The sequence below is a fragment of the Lepisosteus oculatus genome, chromosome 15 (assembly GCF_040954835.1).
Source record: "Lepisosteus oculatus isolate fLepOcu1 chromosome 15, fLepOcu1.hap2, whole genome shotgun sequence".
NCBI classification, from domain to species: domain Eukaryota; kingdom Metazoa; phylum Chordata; class Actinopteri; order Semionotiformes; family Lepisosteidae; genus Lepisosteus; species Lepisosteus oculatus.
In genome coordinates this window covers 30,496,648-30,517,015 of record NC_090710.1, presented here as the reverse complement: position 1 = coordinate 30,517,015, position 20,368 = coordinate 30,496,648, and the positions used below count along the sequence as shown (strand labels likewise).

At 45.2% G+C, this 20,368-nt stretch overlaps 1 protein-coding gene across 3 annotated transcripts; it reads left to right on the top strand.

The window, feature by feature from the left end:
* Window positions 1-1,606: 1,606 nt before the first annotated feature.
* ints6 (integrator complex subunit 6) lies at window positions 1,607-19,844 on the top strand. Of its 3 annotated transcripts, none has more exons than XR_011181667.1 (18): window positions 1,609-2,157; window positions 2,284-2,361; window positions 2,936-3,085; window positions 6,212-6,301; window positions 6,826-7,009; window positions 8,315-8,440; window positions 8,603-8,754; window positions 9,291-9,443; window positions 9,708-9,840; window positions 10,592-10,686; window positions 12,302-12,412; window positions 12,745-12,960; window positions 13,764-13,890; window positions 14,843-14,985; window positions 15,937-16,183; window positions 16,608-16,891; window positions 17,496-17,589; window positions 18,779-18,867. XR_011181667.1 is itself a non-coding variant. In XM_006639321.3 (18 exons), exons 1-18 carry the CDS (start codon window positions 2,047-2,049, stop codon window positions 18,870-18,872), a joined length of 2,643 nt encoding a protein of 880 aa, XP_006639384.2. In that variant the 5' UTR covers window positions 1,613-2,046; the 3' UTR covers window positions 18,873-19,844. The 3 variants fall into 3 exon arrangements, 2 of the variants coding, with proteins under 2 accessions (XP_015219952.2, XP_006639384.2); XM_006639321.3 differs by having other exon boundaries at window positions 1,613-2,157; window positions 16,608-16,946; window positions 18,779-19,844; XM_015364466.2 differs by lacking the exon at window positions 18,779-18,867 and having other exon boundaries at window positions 1,607-2,157; window positions 16,608-17,538.
* The last annotated feature ends 524 nt before the right edge of the window (window positions 19,845-20,368 follow it).

Genomic DNA, 20,368 nt, shown 5'->3' with positions numbered 1-20,368 from the left:
GACAAGAAGCTGGAATGCAAACAGCAAACGGCTCTCCAGCAAACTGGAAAAACCGACAAGTCAAGTATATCAGTCTGCAGAAAAAGACGAAGAGGAATGTTAACCAAAAAAAAGGCAAGCTCCAATTGAAGCACGAAAACTAAAACAAGCAGAGGAAATGACAGTCCAGACTGCAGTGAGTCACGCGGGAAAGATCTGGGCTGATTGTGTTGTGACGAGCTACAGAGGAGTCACAGTCACAGTCACCACAGACAACGCTCAGCAAAGCTCCCAGTGGTTTGCAGTGGAATTTGGAAGCAATGAGTATAGTGTTTGTTATTTTCCTCTTGTTCAGTAATGTGTACTAGATAAGAGGCAAGCCAGCATATTATGTAACACATAAGTCAGGGTCAGAAGCATTGTCAAGCTGGTTCTGCAAGGATGAACTCCTTGGACCAGATAGAGATACAAAGTCTTGTACTGGTGCCGAACAACTGGAATGGCAATTGAAAGCAAGTGTAAACCACTGCTTACAACAGGTGGTCACCCTAAGGATAAGGTTGCCCATCTTTATCGTCATCTTTAATGCAATGAGAAGAAAATGATGCCAGTTTGTGAGATGTAGAACTGTTTTCACAGCAATAAAAGGTGCTGGATCCACTGAGAGGCAGCTGTTTGGTTCAGAGACACAGCTCACAGTCACTTATACTAACTAGACCACTGGGTGAGAGAAAACCACCTTTTTATTCCTGTTTATTTTGCTGGTAGAGCTCAAGTTCTGAAATTCCTATAGATTTCAGGTAGGAGACCGGACAGTTCAGTGAACTGAGGTGAGACAGCACACATGTGAAGGATTTTGACTTGAGCAGCACACTGTACTTTATGACACAGGCCTTGGCTGTAGTCACATGAAGCCACGTGTTACAAGATAACGAGAATGCTATACATGGTGATGTTCCTATAGGCGCTGTATGTAGAACATAACGAACGCTATAAAAGGATATTTAAAAAAAAGGGTTTTGTTAATGCTTCACGTCCTTGCCTTTAGGATCACCACCGGCGCCCTGCACAGACGTTGAATGAAACGCTCTCAAATCCGATTTTAGATCGTCAGAAATAAAAACGTTTACCATTCTGTCCTGATACTGTCAATTCCTACACGGGTTGCACACCTTCACGCTTAAAGCTTGTCAACAGCGTGTTTAGCTAGTTTAGCTAGATCGTCACCCGATTTAACTTTTTTTTTTCCCACCGCTTTGCCACAACTAGGCAGTGGGTCACCCGGCAAAGAAACCGTCGCAGGTGAGAATTAAAACACCGTGCACCCCCTCCCCAGCCACACTGAAACAGAAACATAAACTTCACAAGAGAATTTGTCTTACAGCACGTGTGAAGCCACCGCACAAAAGACAGACCTCATGCGCCAGTCACCGACTTTTTTTTTAACACATTCCAGTCGCCTCAGGTTGGCGCATGCGCAGAACGCAGGACCAATCTCCCTCTCCCCCCCCACCCCCTCCGGCCTCATTTAGATATGTTAATTTCGGGACGCCCGCCAGCCAATCAGAGGCCGCCCTGCCGGGCACGTGGTCCCCGCGGGCCCCCTTCGGAGGCGGCGCCACGGCTCGAGCTGGACTTAAATCCAGGGAGCCGGACGGAGCGACTTCAGTACTGGGAGAGCTGGAGGGAGAGTGAGGCGGCGGACAGGCAGGGGGGGGTGGCGGCGCTGTGTAGTTTTATTGTTTTTCCTTAAAAACTTAATAGACGTAAAAATTATAGGAGAACCAATAAAGAAAGACCACCACCACCACCAACAACTGTCCCTTGCAAATCTCTAACTAACCCCCCTCCCCCCACCCCCCCCAGAGTCAGAGGTATCTTTAAAATAATTAAGGGGTTCTCAACAGTCACTGAACACTCTTTCAAACAGTGTGTAGGATTTCATAACTACCGAAGCAGCGGGCGGGGCGGCGAACAAAAAAAAAAGATTTTTTTTTTCCTCCTTCTCACTGGGGCGGCATGTACCGACAGTGAGCCCATGCAGGACGTGTCATCGCCTCCTACACAATGCCCGTTCTGCTATTCCTGATAGACACGTCCGCTTCCATGAACCAGCGCACCCATCTGGGTACTTCCTATCTGGACACTGCTAAAGGCGCTGTTGAGACTTTCATGAAGGTACTGTAACGATCCCCGGAGTGGCAGCACGCCTTGCCTTTCCTTCAATCCTAGTGCAAAAGTTGAGAGGTTGCCTTATTTATTTATTTTTTTGCACCTTTTTAATCTTTTTCGTCTTCTCGACAGCTCAGATCCCGGGATCCGGCGAGCCGAGGCGACAGGTACATGCTGCTGTCCTTCGAAGAAGCGGCCAGCGGGATCAAGGTAAAAGCTGCGTTTGGTTTTTCCTCTTCTGTTCCCGTTTGAGTCCTTCTTGATCGCCCGCTCTGGAATCGGCCTTTCGCGCTCCCCGGCGCTACTAGCGAGACTTATTTCGGAAAAATTGTTCAGAAGAGTGTTTCTGTCCGTACTAAAACATGGCCGACATCTTGTTCCAGTGTACAGCAATGAACTGTGGGCGATATTTACCCAAACAGATGAGTGTCCAATTGAGAGAGGGAGCCAGGGGTACTTTGCATTAAAGGGAAACGACGGTGTTTGGGCATCTTGGCCGTGTCTCTGTGGGGTCTTATTTTACGTGTCAAGTTTTAAGCAGTTCAGAGTCCTGCATGGACCCAGGATATGATAAGAGAATGGCGAGAAACACTTGTTAAAGATTCATGTTCAGATACCATCTACATTGATGTGTTCAGTGTTTTCTGTTTTTCTTAGTTTCTCAAGATGTGCACTGCACGGCTGTAACATTTCAAATTACTTCAGATGTAGATGCGTAGCCCAGTATTTCCCCTTTGGCCTAAATGTGTATATTTGTGTGATATATATGTTTTTTTTTTTGCAGGCTGGATGGAAAGAAAACCATGCAACGTTTATGAGTGAGCTGAAGAACTTGCAGGCAGTTGGACTCACAACTCTCGGTCATTCGTTAAGGACAGCTTTTGATTTACTAAATCTCAATAGATTAGTTACTGGAATAGACAACTATGGACAGGTATGTCATTCACAGCAGGGTTCGAGAATGTGTAGCTCCCCGAATAGCCTGTGTGACACCACCACCCCCCACACTGCCTCCTGTCCCCTCTCAATCTCACAGTCTACCAAGCATTACACCTGTCAGGGTGGCCAGATGACACGCTGGGACCCACTCCTCACATATGGTTCTTTTTAAAAATTAAAAAATAAAAGGCAAAAATGCTTTACTTATCATCGTTTAAAGGTAATACAGTTTTCACGGGCACCCAGACGTGTTCACTCAGCTTAAAGTCGCAGGCTAGAGATTGAAACTGTAAATTGCCACACAGAATGTGTCGACCGAATTTGCAGCATTTTCTGAGAATACGACGGGCGTCGTTTCCTTTCACAAATCAAGCCGCTGCTTTTTTCCGTTTGTTCACCCCTCGGATCCAAAACGAACAGTTTGCTTTACGCCAAAAAGTTGTTTTCACAGTTTTTTTTCACCAAAACTGGGTTCTGCCACGACTTCAGGCATTCTATTCGCATTGAATGGTGGTGCAATATCCTGTTTTAGATTTTGTGAATTATAACTTATTTGACTTTAACTTTATTTAAAACACCACTAAAGTATGATTTCTGTAGCACTGTAGTCTGTGGGGGAAAATCCAGGCTTCCCTTAACAGGCACGGGCATCAAGCTTTTATCTCCCCTGTCTTTGTTCGTATGAATAACTTTTATTTCTATAACAAGTAACGTAATTTGACCTTTATTTCGGAAACAAGATTTTTTTTAAAGCGGTTTCTCTCTCTGAGACTGAAAATGATTGGTGTTCAGGCGATTTAAGAACTGAAGGACTGAAATTTCTAGTCTGATGCTAAAATAGTAATTTCAGAAATTAACATGTATCTGAGCTGACATCTGTTAGTGGAACTTACGTTCTGCAGAAATCTTTCTTCCATGTACATGTGTATGGTCTAGATGGGGTTATAATTATATTTTGTGCTTAAGGCAGTGGATCTGTTGTATCTCATCTCACCCTTGTGTGAAGTGGCTTTAGAGCTGACTGACACTTCTCCTTGGGGTTTTTCCACCATAAGTCTTCATTATATTCATTTCTCTGCACCTGTTTCCTGTTTTGTGTATCTGCTCTCCAGTACACCTACAAATCAAACTGATTTTGAGCCATCTGTGTACTTCATAGTACCAGGAGGCACAGTTTGTAGGAATTAAGATTTTTATTATGAATTTACAGTAGATATTGACATAAGTGGCATTTAAAGGCAGCTTTTTTTAAGTAAGGAAGACGGCTGTTCTGTACAGAAACTCTGATGAAAGTAGACATGGTAGATCTGATATGTAGCAGTTATTTAGTATTTAGTTTCTGCACATTTTGACATTTGGAGCATACTGTATTGAAACGTCTGATTTGAAAAAACTGCAAACGTCTGCTAAGCACTGGCAGCATGTTTTAAGAGTGTTCAAGCAGCTAACTGTTAAAGGCGGCATGATTCTGCGTTCAAAGCCATGCCTGTTATATGAGGAGACTAAGCCGGAGCACGATTTTAATTGCGCACCAATTATATTGTCCGTATCGGGATTGGACTGGGGCTGCACAGTGGCGATTCTTTTCGAGCGTTTAAAGGAGCAATCATTTTGTACATCCCATTCAACTTGTCCCAGAGGACCTCCGGATTCCTTCCAAATGGTCTGAAGCCAACCTCTGTATCCTCAACCTCGGGCTTCAGTATGGAGGTTGCCATGGTTACTTCACCATGCAGTTGGGCATCTATATCCTACTGTTTGCACAGCGATTTTTTTTTTCATTGCAGTGTTTTAGAACAACAACAAAAAAAAGGAAATTGACTTGGCTTGGAAACTAAGTGCTGGTGTGTTGAGACTCAAGAGTGGGCCCTTCCTGTACTTAACAAACAGTGCTGCTTTGATACGGGATTGCAGTGCCCCGCGGGTCATCAAGTTTGAAAAGCCTTTGTGCTGTTAACTTCATTTTAGTGCTTGTTGAGCATGAAACCAACAGCGTGTTGGAGCCCTTGGGTGAAAATGGGGATTAAGGGCTTACAGTGCCATTTCCTCCTTGTTTTGAATGTCTTTTTTTTTCCCATCTAGAAAGGCATTAACACTCATGTACAAATTAGTTTAAAAAAACGATTTATTTTTAAACGTCTGAGAGGTTTACTCCAGGACTCTTTAATTTCTAGTTCCCTGGACACCGCATTGTTTCTTCTGTTTCCGAGAGATTTTTTTCTTAATGAAAACAAAACTGTACACTCGCAGGCCCCCCGGCCCTTTCGCTGTGGTTGTGTGGACTCCAGCTGTAGTGTTGGGTCTGGCTGCGCTGTTGTTTCCAGGGGCCAGAGTGCTCTCACTGCAGGAGTCTGCCCCCCCCCCAGAGGACCGTCTCTAAGCTGAGGCGTCCACACCCAGGTCCCCCTGGGTCGTTACGCGGATCAGCCGCCGAGCAGGCCGAGTGCCCGCCCGCCTGCGGCGATTCCTGGCGCATCATTCTCCCGTACTCCTCCCTGCTTCAGGTTTCCGCGCTGGGATGCGTCACCAGGCTCGTGCGTTTAAATGTGATGGATACGGTAAAGATGATTGCGGCTGCATTGTGTCCCCAGTGATTTAGTTCCTCGGGTGCTACAGCGATTGCGAAACCTTACCATTGAGGTTATGACTGACACCTGCTTTCAAATCGCAGCGCACTGCCTCCCTGGGCCGGTGGTGCTTAATGACGTGCCCCTGTTTTCTTTGTTGCACTTAGTCTTTTCTTTGGCTTTGGCTTGGAAGGGAATACTTCTCTCCTCGGGAAATCCCAGTCCTTGTCCTGGAGGAGCCCCGTGCCTCCTAGTTTGTGTTCAGTCTCGGAGTGGAGGTCTGAAATCTGCCATCTTGCAAATGTTGCACATGGTAGCACAGGCTTAAAAGGAACAATTTAAGACCTGACACTGTTGGGGAAAATGGGGGAAAAAAACTAATAATTTAATGAACGGTTCAATAGGCTTTATTAAGGGGGATCTCAGATGAAAGAGATCGGGGTATGTTATATCATTGAAACAGTGCTGCACAACTGATTGCTCATGTTTTCCTGTTTGAAACTTTCTGTGAACTCTGTGGCTAGCGTTTCACCTTAATTCAAATATCTTCACAGGGAAGGAATCCGTTTTTCTTGGAGCCGGCGATTATAGTCACAATCACAGATGGGAATAAGCTGACCAGCAGCAGTGGAGTTCAGGAAGAGGTCAGACAGCTCCTCTAAAGAAAATGATCACATTTGTTCTAGATGAGTTTCTTCCGTTTGCCAAGGCATTGTTTGGATATGAGGGCGTAATTATTAGTGGTATAAAACCAAGCTAAAGAAAGACCTGAATAAACAATGACATTCACTTATATGTACTGCAGCAGTGGACTAAGAAGGTGGTTTAGCATTCTTTATTTAGGTAAAATTATAGAATACAAAGCATAAAAAATGGAATCTGTTTATTGCGACAAAAGGAAATGCAGTGCTGGTTTATACAGTATGCATCTTCAGTACAATGCTTGAGCCTCAACTTCATTTTTAAGTTGGTCGAAAAGTTCTTGAAGTTTGCTTTTAACAAACACACGTTTAGATAAATCTGCAAGCGGAGGATCCCGAAGGAATCTGTGATGCTGTTTCGGGATTGTCTTTCGGGATTGCTTTAAAAGTGAATTGAGGATGCTGTTCCAAGTAACCCGCCACTGGTTATCCTGGACCTCCCCCCACTGCTGTCCCTGGTCTTGCAGCTTCATCTGCCCCTCAACACGCCGCTCCCCGGCAGCGAGCTGACCCAGGAGCCCTTCCGCTGGGACCAGCGCCTCTTTGCGCTGGTCCTGAGGATCCCCGGGATCGCAGCCCCGGAGCCCGAGGCCGCAGCAGGGGTACCGCAGGATGACTCCGCCATCACCCCCATGTGCGAGGTGACGGGAGGTGAGCCGCTTTCCGGACCGGCGGGTGAGACGGCCATCCTCTCGGCCTGGGGGGGGGGGGGGGCTGAAATGCCAACCCGGAGAGCTCTGTCTCTTCGGAGCCCTGGCCAGAGCTGGCTGGTCGCAGGCGATCGGAGCTTCCCTACGTAGGCACTGTAGAAACCAAGAAATTCGAGCCTGAAGTGTTCGTTAGTCCAGCCAAGCTTTATTTTGTGCATACAAGGAACCACAATCAGGACCATAATAGTTATAGTACCTATCGGTACCAATAGGGGATACCATTCTCTACACCCTCCCCCTCCTGTCTTTGAGGTAACTTTCTCACGTTACTCCAGGACTGCTACATCAGCACGTTCAAAAGACGCACACAAAATAAAAGCACAAAAGCGAAAGGACCGTTTCTTTGTTCCGAGCGTGCCGGTTTGCAGTTTTCCTCTCCACATCCACACGGCACGGCGGCGAGGCTCTCAGTTGTGCGGATTTAAAACAGTGCGCACGTCGGTCCGGCTTGTTGAACAGTGGCAGCCTGCAAAACTCGCCCTGATGTCAGTGCTTAGATATCCTGTTTCAAGTGCCCAGCCTCCGGCAGTCACAAGGCTGTGGCCTGAGGTGTCTCGGCGTAGTGATAAACCTGCGTTGACTCCGTATTCATTTTCTTGCCTTTTCCTTCCGGAGACCTGTACTCCTGCCCTCTTCAAAAGTAAAATGGATTTTAGTTGCCTGGGTTTATTCTCCAGAGCACTGCTGTCTCTCCTCCATTTACAGTCTCTGTTTATGGTCATTGGGCTCAGTGGCTAGAGATAGTGAGACTGGTTACAGCTCGATACAGCTATTGTGAAAATAATGTTGATGATCTAATGATCTGTAAGGTAAAATGGCCTGGACTAGTCTCTATAATGAGTAGGGAAATATAAAGACAATAGCTGTGGGTGCAGTCAAGCATAGTACTTGTCAGCTCACTGCTGATGAAAGACTAGAGACAATAGCACTGGCTGCACTCAAGCCCAGTGTTTGTGGATACGGTGCTGATGAAAAGTGAGAGGCAATGGTACTTGACAGCAGTCAGGCAGCAGTACACCTCCCACTCCCTGCTCTGAAAGCACAGCTCCTTTCAGACCGTATCTTTTGTCGGACGCCCTACGCTGTGATAGCGCATATGAGCTGCTGATTTTCGCTGAACAGCAAAAGTAGCTGTGACTGCCCAAAGCATATTCAGTGTAGCCACAAAGTACTGCATTTGCGTTGGTATGAAGAATTTAAGTTAAATGTTTAAAGGAACATTTTGTTTTATTTCCTTGTCTTTTAGGTCGTTCCTACAGTGTGTGCTCCCAGAGAATGTTGAACCAATGCCTGGAATCACTGGTACAAAAAATTCAGAGTGGGGTGGTGATAAATTTTGAGAAGACGGGGTCAGATCCTCCACCTGTAGAAGGTACCTTACAGAAACCCGATGCGTTTCTTTGTTTTCCAAACCCAGCTCAGAAGTATAGATAAGAGCCTTCATAGTGTATTTAGTATTGAAAGTAAGATCGTTGTCTTTATGTACTCTATGCTAAGATGAGAGTGAAATTAACCTTTCCCCCCCACTTCCAAGATGCACCTGTTGATGCTGTGAACCCCGGGCCTCAGCCATGGCACTGCTGCCACAAACTGATTTATGTGCGCCCCAACCCCAAAACAGGAGTCCCCATTGGCCACTGGCCAATTCCTGAGGCCTTCTGGCCCGATCAGAACTCTCCAACTCTGGTGAGTATTCCTGAAGAACTGCAAAACGATCGTTAATACCTCACTGTTCTTTTGTTGCTTTGCTATGATGAGAGTTATGGTTTCATTCTATGGTTTATGGTACGCTGGTGTGATTGGACTGTTGCTGACAATATAGCACGTAGGGAAAATTACCCTGACCGGCAGCATTGCCGCTTTCTAGCCCGATCTCGTCGGATCTCAGGACCCGAGCTTGGCGTTGTTTTGTCAGTAATGGGATAGGAGACTTCCAAAGAAGAGCCAGGCTGGTACCGAAAGCAGTGTTGGGCGACCAGTAGGTGGCGCTCTTCTCTCTAGGCTAGATTTTCCAAACCAGTGCCCCAGTGTGTTAACAGGTGATAAATCCGGTGCTGTGGGTGGTACCAGCCTTTGGAGGGGAGTCAAGGTCCTGGCTTCCCGGTTCTCAAAGCACCAGGATCCCAAATCACCCTGCAACCACGACTGGGGGGGGGGAGCCGGGGGCAGAACTGGGGACGTGCCGGCTGACGGTTTCCAACCCCTTCTCCCCCCCCGCCCAGCCGCCCCGCTCGGCCCACCCCCAGGTGCACTTCTCCTGCGTGGACTCGGAGCTCATGGTCATCGACAAGCTGCCCTTCGACAAGTACGAGCTGGAGCCCTCCCCCCTCACGCAGTTCATCCTGGAGAGGAAGTCCCCCCACACCTGCTGGCAGGTACGCCGCGCCTGTTTCGCCAGAGAGGGCGCAGATCGGCAGGGACACTGCAGAGACGCACGTGAACCTTTCTGTGCCCCGGTTTAAAGCCGCAGCTGTCGGCACCGGGCGTATTGAGTGTCGCCCGTAGTTCGCCGGTGATGTTGATTAGATGGTGACGTGCCTTGTTGTTTCAGTGTGACGACCTGGATGTGCTGCAGCAGCTGGCGATCCAGTTTTAGAACTGATTTTTTTCCCCCCTCCTCTTGCAATTTTGTACTGAAGGTGTTCGTCTGCAATAGTGCCAAATACAGTGACCTGGGTTATCCGTTCGGCTACCTGAAAGCTAGCACAGCCCTGAACTGTGTGAATCTCTTCGTCATGCCCTACAACTACCCTGTGCTCCTGCCGCTGCTGGGTAAGTGAGAGCTGACTGTTTTCAGAACACATTCTGTATTCCAGCCAACAGTATTACATGCCCACACTCTTCCTTAATTTTTTTTGGAAACGGTTTTTAATGGATGTTGTAACAAGAAGGAGAAAGTAGGAAACCTTGTTGTTTGTGTGTATTTGCACTCTCACACTGAAATTGCTCTGAACCAGTATAAGAATACAAAGCACAGTGCTGCTAATTTTCTGGTGCCTTGTTTGCAGACACACTGAGTATAGAAGCATTAATATAGCTTGTACTAAATGAGTACAGCCCTCTATCCTTTTGCGCAATACAAAAGGAACACTCCCTGTGAGTAAATGTTAACCCATCAGTGTATCCTGGCTAAAATCACTCTAGACTTGCTCAGTCTGTCTTGTCTAACATTCCACTTTAATTCAATTGGTGTTGTGATTCCTTATTTTTCTGCCTGATTTACCATGTCGTGAGACTGCTAGTGGACATTTTGATGATGCAGGTGGCTGCTGTAATTCAGTGGTGAATGAAACTGGGACGTGTGAAGCACTTGAGATCGTGTGGGCTGAACTGTGTCATATAATTGGGAGGAATTTACTATATTCCACTGAATATCACAGTGAATCACAGTGCAGTATTATAATGTACTGTACATTACTGCAATATTTAAATGCATATATTATTATGCTGTGAGAGAAATATTTGCATTTCAGACTGAGGCTGAATGCGGATCCTGTTTTACACTTTAGTTTTGTTGTTACAGATGATTTGTTCAAAGTGCATAAGCTGAAGCCCACTTTGAAATGGCGACAGTCATTTGAAAACTACTTAAAGACCATGCCTCCATATTATATTGGGGTAAGTGCACACACATTCTTCCCTCGAATCGGGGGTCGTTTCAACACTCCAGAAAATGTTTATGCTTCAGAAAATAACCTTGAAATGCTAAACATTAAGTTTTTGTCATTATGTGTTAATTAAATCAGTACTGAAATCATGCCTATCTATTGTATATGTGCACGTTTTGATTTTAAATTTAGGTCCAAGAAATAAAATTAAGCTGCGTTCAATTTGTCAGATGAGTTAATACTGTGCAGGGAGCTGCAGAATGGAAGATAATTCTCAAGACACAGTAATACAGGATAGTCTTCACCTTTATTTACTGCAGCTGTTGAAGAGGAAGCTTTTAACTGGTTTTTATTCCCAAGCCTTGACCTGGAGCGATTATAGCTCAGCGAATAACCTTCAAACCTGAGCCTTAACAATTTGTTGGTAGTTCCATAGTGCATGTCTACAGAAAACGTTTTTTTTCTTACGTTTTATGTCCGTTTCTCCTTTTCCTCAATTCCTGCTGTCGCTGTAGCTCTTAAGATGGGTATGGGAATGGGAATGAGGCCGGTATTTGATGATCTTCCATTTTCTGACATGACCTCTGACCTCCTCTGGTCAATGTTTTGATCACCATGCAGTGGTGTTTCTGCTGTCCGCCTGGGTCTTATGGTCCCTTAAGGGGTTGTGTGGAACAGTGTTAAATGTAGTGTTCCAAATGCCTTTTAATCATATAAATACATGCTAACATACATTAAGAATTAACACTAAACTAAAAATAAATCAATACTCACCAAAATAGGCAGACAGTAAGGCTCAATGGAACGAGTTGTGGGTACTGATGATTGAAGATTAATATAAGATAAGATCACTTTATTGGCCCTATACAATTTCTTGCATTAGGAATTTGTCTTTTTCGCATACCCCAGCTGGCTCTCCATGAGACACACAGACAGGGAGAGAAGCTGGGGGTCAGAGCGCAGGGTCAGCCATTTATACGGCTCCTCTGGAGCAGCTGTGGTTAAGGGCCTTGCTCAGGGGCCCAACGGAGTAGGATTCCTCTGCCGGCTGCAGGATTTGAACCGGCAACCTTCCAGCCACAGGCACAGATCCTGAGCCACAGTGCCACCGTTCCAAAAAATCTTCCTTTTAGTAATCTTAAACAAAGATTACTTTGTTTCCAATGTTAAGGAGGTACTTTTTCTTTTCATTTGGGATGCAGAGGTTGGAAATAACGTTAATGGCCATTTTGACTCCGTAATAACAGAGGCAGCTCTAGCAGGAACGGACGTAAATGGTAAACACGACGCACACGTAGCGCAGGCCCGCAAACCACTGTGGCGAGTGCCGAACTGAAAGCAGAGCGGTGCGTTTGGGTGGGCTTTGGTGGGAAGAGGAGCGTCTATAGTTTGTGTGGAGCTTCTGGACGTTTCGCGGGAATTTACTTGGCTGCCACAGATCGCAGAAAAACAGTTTTTATTTCGCTTAAAGAGGATACTTGGACGTAAGGGGTCAGTAAAAGTGGATTGGCACAGACTGAAGCCGCATAAAGCGGGGGACGCCACTGTTTGTATCGCATAGCTCCATTAACCCTCTAACTCCTTCACCTCTGACCTCATATTTAACTGCTGCTGTGCCCCCACAGCCTCTGAAGAAAGCCCTCCGGATGATGGGGGCACCTAACCTGATAGCTGAAAACATGGAGTACGGTCTGAGTTACAGTGTTGTTTCATACCTCAAAAAGCTGAGTCACCAGGTAAACGCTATCTTCATTTCTCCTTTCAGCTCTTTTAATATTTATGCATTTAGCTCTAAATTAAAGCATTCAGATCAGAAATGTTAGGTTTCGGTGTGGTGATGCGGTTTTCCTTGAACGTCTTCATCTCTTGTAAGAATTTGCTGGAGTGGGCCTGTATATGATCTGATCTGATCGTATATTTTACGCGGACAGGACGTCGTGTTAAGGGTATATAGCTTGTTGTCCGAGTGAAAGCGCTACTTGCCGTACTGTCTGTGCACTTGGCCTGCTCGCTGTTTATCCTTCAGCCGTCCGTTAGTGCTGCAGTTTCTGCCTCTCTCTGACCTCAGGCCAAGGTAGAGTCAGACCGCGTAATTGCATCCGTGGGCAAGAAGGTGGTGCCGGACATGGGGGTGAAGGTGAGGGTCCGCCCCACCCCTCTCTCCCTGGCACAGCGCAGGGATTTCCAGCAGATCCTGCAGGGTGTCACCGGAGACGCCCCCTTCTGCCCCCTGGCGCTCAACCCCAAGGAATTCGCCGGCTTCCACATTGGCGTCCTCCACAGGGTGAGTACTGATTAGTACTGAGTACAGATTATGCACTTTGCCTTGCGCTGTGCATGATGAAGGCTGAACTGCCTTGGAGGTCCCAACGCAGAATGAGCAAGAAATACCTGGTGCGTGTTGGTGCATGTTGAGGTTCCTCACTTCTTATTTTGGTTACTTGCCATTTTTACAGTTCGTTTTTTAACAGTACATCCTTTCAGTGGGATTTTTTCTTATAAATGATTAAATGACAAGTGATGAGCTGACAGCTGTTGAACCTTATAGCTGCCGGTTCGGCCATCGTTAGTTGTTAGTTTCATGTGTAGAAAAAATGGCTCAGAAATCGGAGCTGTAAGAGAGAGAGACTAAAGAATGCAGGTGGTAAAGCTTTTTATAGGAATCTGCAGAGAAGACTTTCTCTCCAGTATGCACACCTCTTGCACACTAATAAGAGGCGTGCATGCTGGAGAGACATCATTGGCATTAGGAAAACAATATCTTGCATACACTCTTTGGTATTTGGTAAAAGCTTGCCTTTGCAAATGAGTATTTTTCTGCCAAGCTGTATTCTAATGCACATAAAATAACAAAAAGACTTTATAACAACACAAGCTCGTACCTTTTAAGTTTCTTTTAAAACATTTTACAGGCATATGCAAAAAGGGCGATGCAGTGTGAATCTGGTATTGTGCTGAGATTATACAAGACTTTACATTTTGGAATTTAATGCAAGGATACCAAGTTACCTCTGGTTACTGATTATTCACTTGCATACCCTTATGCACATTGCTTTAGAAACGGCACTTTTCTTTTTATCTTGACAGGATGTTAAGCCCCAGAGCTTCCGGAACCCCTATGACATACCCAGAAGACACCTTCTTGACCAGCTGAGCAGAATGAGGAAAAACCTGTTGAAAGCGACACACTGCTGCTTAAGGGGACAAGACGAAGGTAACGGTGAATGGCTGTAAGGCCTGCATCTGAAGGTAGAGAGAAGTTGTAGAGCAGTTTGTGCCATATGTACATGTGCATTGGCGTTCTTCTTCGCCTCCTTCTCTCAGGACATGCACAGTACACAAGACGACACAATGTAGACAGTACATTACAAAATGGTACATAATGAGGTGTCCAAATCACTGATAGTTTTGATGTGAAACAGGGTGCTGTCTGGATTGTGGTGTAATAACGCTGATTTAAAAAATGTAACGTGAAATCCATGGACGAGTGATGCCTCTTAAGAAGATTGTTCAGATTGTATCTGTATATCTGGCATTCGAGCACAGCAGTAACCAGTTCAGTCTTTGCAGCTCAGGGTTTGGCAGCTCAGTAAAGTTATATTTGAATCTGGAGAGAACAACCGTGGAGGCCTAGAGAAATTTCTGAATGCAGTTTAAAGCAGCAGGCTGCAAGGCTGTTTGACTCCCTCTGGTGTTTAATGAATAAACCGCCTGCTCTCGTCACATCCTCGGGAGTGCAAGTTTCAATGCACACATGCTGGCGGTCATTTTGTTGCACTGACACACGTGCAGCAGGTTCCAACGTGCTTCACGGCATAATTAATCTTTTTAAAACAGTCAACTACTGGTTTGAACATGACTCTTTCAGTCTGAGTTTGCTGTTAAAATAATTAGTACTGACTGGATTTTGTTGGAAACCTGTAAAAAGCGTAGTCTTTTCTTTAATATGACATAAACAATCCTTTCAATCTTGTGCAGTGGATATGTGCATTCAGTCAGGAATGAAGAGTCAGATTATTAGCAGCCTTCAGTGTACGTGTTCAAAGGGAATGCTCTGGGGGAGAAAGGAGTTGTGTGGCTTCTTTTAGAAATGAAGCAGTAGTGCTGGCGCCCGAGCCTGTGTGTTCCCTGGCAGAGACTGACACTTACACCTTCACTCCTTTCAGATCAATTGCACAGCATTGCCATTGCACAGATGGGCAACTACCAGGACTTCCTGAAGAACTTGCCTTCTCCCCTGCGTGAGGTCGACCCCGACCAGCCCAGACGCCTGCACACGTTTGGCAACCCTTTCAAGTTGGACAAGAAGGTACGGCCGTAACACTCTCCCTTCATGGTGACCGCTACACATGCTCTGTGACTCCATCCTGTAGCCAGAGCCTTCTTTGCTCTGGATCAATTTCTTTGTAAAGTATTAGAAAAAATATTTTTTTTAATATTTAGCTGCCATCAACATTTGGCTGGGTTTAGCATTTAAATATCCATTTTCTTCTAGTGTTGAAAAAGTGGGCTTATAGTGCACACTGACAAAATATAGTCCATTAAAATGAATCTTAATAACTTAGTTTTCTTAAATACTTTCTGTCATATCATAGGGATGCAGGAAACCACAGCATTTATTGGTGTAGTTCTGAAGTTTTATTGAAATTTTATTTTATTGAAAGTTTATTGTGGACAGCCACCCGTAGAGCTGAGCAGAGAGGCTGTTCTCTGTTCTCTGGCTCTAAAACAGAAACTCTTCTATCTGCATTTATAAACCAGGAACAATAATTAGCCTCTTGTGTTATCATAAATGTTGCATCTAGGACATACATTTAAACACAGCTTGTAAAATAGGAAAACACCGTAAAAGAATATTTGAAATGCCAGCATAGAATGTAAATTCTGATGCATATTTTTAGACTGTTAAATAAAGATTTTATAGACAAGTGACTTTGCTTTTTCTTTAACACAAAGTAAGCTGGGGTCAAATCAAACCCTAAACAGGCACACAGATCATATTCTCAACCTCAAAATGAAACACAAAACAAAAAGATGATTTTTTTCTCATGGCATTATGCTTAAAGCATGATCTCTTAAAAACTTCAGAGCATGTCAGGTTGTATTTACATTTTCTCAAGCTTTTTAAGCTAAACAGCTCCAGTAAAATAATCATAACTGGGGCTCTTCGAGAATCATGGTCTGAGGATTAAAGAGCCTGACGACAGGAGGATTTTCTGTGGGGTCTTATGGGATGCATGTCCGTTATTCTCTGCCGCAGGCCATGATGATTGACGAGACGGACGAGTTCATCACGGGGACCCAGAATAAGACCAAGCGCCCAGGGGACCCCAGCTTGCAGGGCACTCCCAAGAGGAGGAGGTGCATGTCCCCACTCCTGAGGTCCGGGCACCTCCAGGGTCCCCTAAATACCAGCAACCACACTGTGGAAAAGGACCCCTCTGCACCCCTCAGCCCTGTACCCTCTCCACCTGCCAACCTCACCAGGCCCACACCAGTGCCCAGAGGTAAGACTGCAGGCACGTGCCTCTGGGCCTTGGGCCTTATAATGGGACAGTTGTCCCACTGTCAGTTGGGAATTTGTGGCCGTTCTCGGCTGGCACCTGTGGCAATAATCTGAACCCGGTTTCTTGGAATTCCTCAGCCACAGTCCTTAAAGCCTTAATTTCAGATAGATTCAGGTTTCAGTTCTAGAGCAATTGTAGGTTACCACAATGCTTTTATCAGAATGGCTTGTATTAGGAAAGGCATTTGAATTGAAAGCCTTCAGATTAAGGTTTAAGCGTCGCCTGAAGTCTTACATATTGAGGAAGCCCTCACAGACATGGTAAAACAAACCCCAATCAGCTCTGTTGTGTCCATCAGTTAAAAGCTGTTATAACCAACTCGTTAGTTAGTTTGTTTGTTTAAAATCTTTATCTTTCTCCTTAGCTCCTGAAAAAAGCTACCAGGTGCCTGTTGAGAATGATATTTTTGGAAACCACATGGGTGACCATTACAACGTGGAGAGGGAACCCGTCTCGGACTCGGATGGATCCTGTTTTCAGTACAGTCAAGGCCCGGTCAATCAGAGGAACCATGTGGGAGAGGATGACCATTCGAGTCTGAGCAAGCTGTCTGAGGACAGCACGGAGGAGGAGCCCAGCCCTGAGGAAACAGTGTGCAGCTCCTCCCCTGGCCCTCTGAAGAGATTAAGGCACACCCAGGGACAGGAGGTCAATGCAGAGCTCAAAGCACTCATTACCAGGGAGATCAGGAAGCCAGGCAGGCGTATGTGTGCTCAGTGTGTTTCTGTAGGAGCTCTGTCTCTAAAGCTGGGGTGTCAGGCTGGGGTGTCAGCCAAGCCCATTTGTTTGGCTGGGTGGCCGATGCGATCAGTGCCATTGGCAGATTCTCCTTTTAAAAAGTCTCCTTTTAGCCTGACAGTGTCCCAATGTCCAACACTTCCTGTTCTTCTGGAGTTTTATCCGATCGCAGCACCCTGATTGTTGTCACAGATCTAGTTTCTCGGGGGGGCGTCTTTGCAGGATACAACTGTGGGAAGAAAATTGACACAGCAAGACCTGCACACTCACCCCCTCAAACATTTGGAGCTACTTCAGCAACTGAACCACCATTAGTCTTACTAAAACTAGATCGTTGCTATTATCAGCCCACCTTCAGAAGCTCCCATCCTTATTTTTGGTGTGTAGTTTAAAGAAACCTTTTAGCGTCTTTTATTATTCCAATATACCAGCCCAGTATTCCTAGTGTCTTTCTAATCTTAATCATGCTTCTGTGTTCCTTTTGATTTTTTTAATGTTTCCCTTTTTATCTTAGGTTATGATAGAATCTTCTATTTCCTGAAGCAAGTCCAAGGAACTTTAAATACAAGGCTGGTATTCCTACAGAATATTATCAAAGAAGCAGCAAGGTATGAAGTTTTTTTTTCAATCTTTTTCAGCAATTGAGCTAGGTACATCTCGGCTATTGTCTAAGACTAGGCAGGCAAGCCTCAGAAACCAGTACATTACTATACATTTGAAAATAAGACTAATATATGAAGAGTTCTCTTTGGCTGCCCACGGAGTCCATTATTAATTCACATCACGTAATAAAAGGGAAACACAAACCAGGGCAAAGAAACAGCCAGTGATTTTACAGTGGTATGCATACCTACCACTTACGCAGCTTGAGGGATCTTGGAAACTTGGGGAAGTTAATTAATGAGAGTTTGGGAGGGGTGAGGACAGCCAGACTAATTAAGCTCAGTTACCACAACCTTTGACTAATCCTGACCAAATTCTTCAGATTCCCATATATTTCACTCATCACCCTCTCCTCTTCCTCGCTCACTTTGCATCATATCACCCTGCAACTCGCCACTGGCAGCCCACTGAAGCTCAGCAGGTGTGAGCCTGGTCAGTACCTGGATGTGAGACCTCCTGGGAAAAACTAAGGTTGCTGCTGGAAGAGGTGTTAGTTGGGCCAGTAGGGGGCGCTCACCCTGCGGTCTGCGTGGGTCCTAATGCCCCAGTATAGTGACGGGGACACTATACTGTGAAAAGGCACCATCCTTCGGATGGGACATAAAACCAAGGACCTGACTCTCTGATGTCATCAAAAATCCCAGGGTGTTTCTCGAAAAGAGTAGGGGTGTAACCCCGGCATCCTGGCCAAATTTCCCATTGGGCCTTACCTCCTAATAACCCCCGTCTCTGAACTGGCTTCATCACTCTGTTCTCCTCCCCACATGAGAGCTGGGGTGTGGAGAGTGTTCTGGTGCATCATCCAGGTGGGGCTGCACACTGGGAGGGGAGTCCCCATTACCTGTAAAGCTCTTTGAGTGGAGTGTCCAGTGAAGCGCTATATAAGTGTGAGGATTATTATTCTCATCCTTCCTCCCCCGTTCCATGTCAACCTTTGCAGCTGCCCTTTGGTCATCCTTTCACCAGGCATGGGGTTCCTCACCTTGTCCCATGGCCCGCAGGTTAGCTGAGCCAAGTTTCCACCATCCCAGTAAATGATTCTCCTTTCACACAGTCTTCGGTTCCCCTCAGTCCTAATGAATTCCGCTCGAACAGTAAGAGTTTTAAGGATGCATGATGCTCTCGTCCTTGCAGGTTTAAGAAGCGGGTGCTAATCGAGCAGCTGGAACAGTTTTTAGAAGAAATCCACGTCCGCTACAGCCAGATAAACCACCTGGATGGCTTGTGAGAAGCTCCTTGGTTCATTTTCCTAACCAAATTCAGCTGGGGGATCCCGGAGGACCAGTAGCTGCTGTAAAAACACCTTTGAGGCGATATTTTTTTTCACAGAAATATGCACGCCTACAATGTGAGGCTGTCCAGCACTAAATGGGAGAAGAGGAAGAAATGTGAGAAAAACACAAAGAACAAGTCTTTTTTCCAGACTGTGCTTTGTGTTTTGCTTATTTAGAATGGCTAGTGGCACATGAAAACCTAGGTGACTTTGTGTCGGTCCATTTTTAATCCTGTTTGGTTTTTGAACTGTGAAGAACGTGCTGGTCTCAGTGATAAATGATACCCCTTTCCATTCTGATATTGCTCTTATAGAGCTTTTAAACTAAAACTGCCAAACAAAGCAACTTGAATGCCCTTTAATTTATAGGAACGTAATTGTCTTTACAACATATTTAATTTGGTTCAAAAACTGTAAAGACATCTGGAAAAGTGACTTGACACTGAAGCGGTCTAGATGAGCTCTGAGCTGTTCCATAAATGGAAGAGGAGTTGTCCTCAGTTCATGTCTTTGAATCCCTCTAACGCAATCTAGTCAAAGCAACAGGGTGTGCAGTTCTTGCAAGGCCGCACTGTTACAGAATGATTATGGTCCCCTCCTGAATCCCCAGGGCATGAGATGTGGCGATAATTGACTGTCCCTCAGGATTTAATTACATTAGCCACACAGTTAATCCCTCACTTTGTGGGTACCAGTCTTTGCCATAATGATATACTTTATAATTTAAAGGTAATAAACATGTTGTAAGATTAAAGTATTTTGAATACAATGTATAGATGTAAATAGTCAAAGTTTGAGAACTATTTAAAGAAAAAGCTGTGAAGAAGGGGGCCTTTTGTAAACATCAACTTCAATAAAGTTTGTTTTATACTATGGATGGCTGCTGTGAAAGCCAAAATAAAATGAGCAGTTTGCTCTAAAATGCCATTTCCTGAAGTATGTGTGCAAAACTTCCAGTGTAGTCATTTTCCTTTTTTAAACAGGTCACAATAATACATAGAGGATTTTAATAAGTGATCTGTTTCATTTGGTCAGTGTGTAAGACTTAAGGTTTCTAAGTAGACTCATTGGTTTAAGTACCTTTCAGCTGTTGTAGCCCTGGTGTAACAAACACGTAGGAGATTCTTCAGTGACCTAAACTTTCCAACACAGTTTCACATTGTCGTCTGTGACAGCTGGAGTGACATGTTAAGGTTCATGGGGGGGCTCAGCCCTGAGAAAGGGTTCCCACAGTTACAGATCTGGGAGAGGTTGCCTGAAAGTTTACTTCCTTTCCACAGTCCAGCTTCTTTTTCCTCTGTGTGTTTGTGAGAAATACTTCCCTCCTCAGCCACTTGTCAGGTTTCTACAATTACAAAGTCGGGTTCGGCGATATAGGCACAAATCTGTTAAAGACAGATTTTATAAGATGTGCTTTGCAAACCAACAGAAAGCAAGACTATATGGAATTA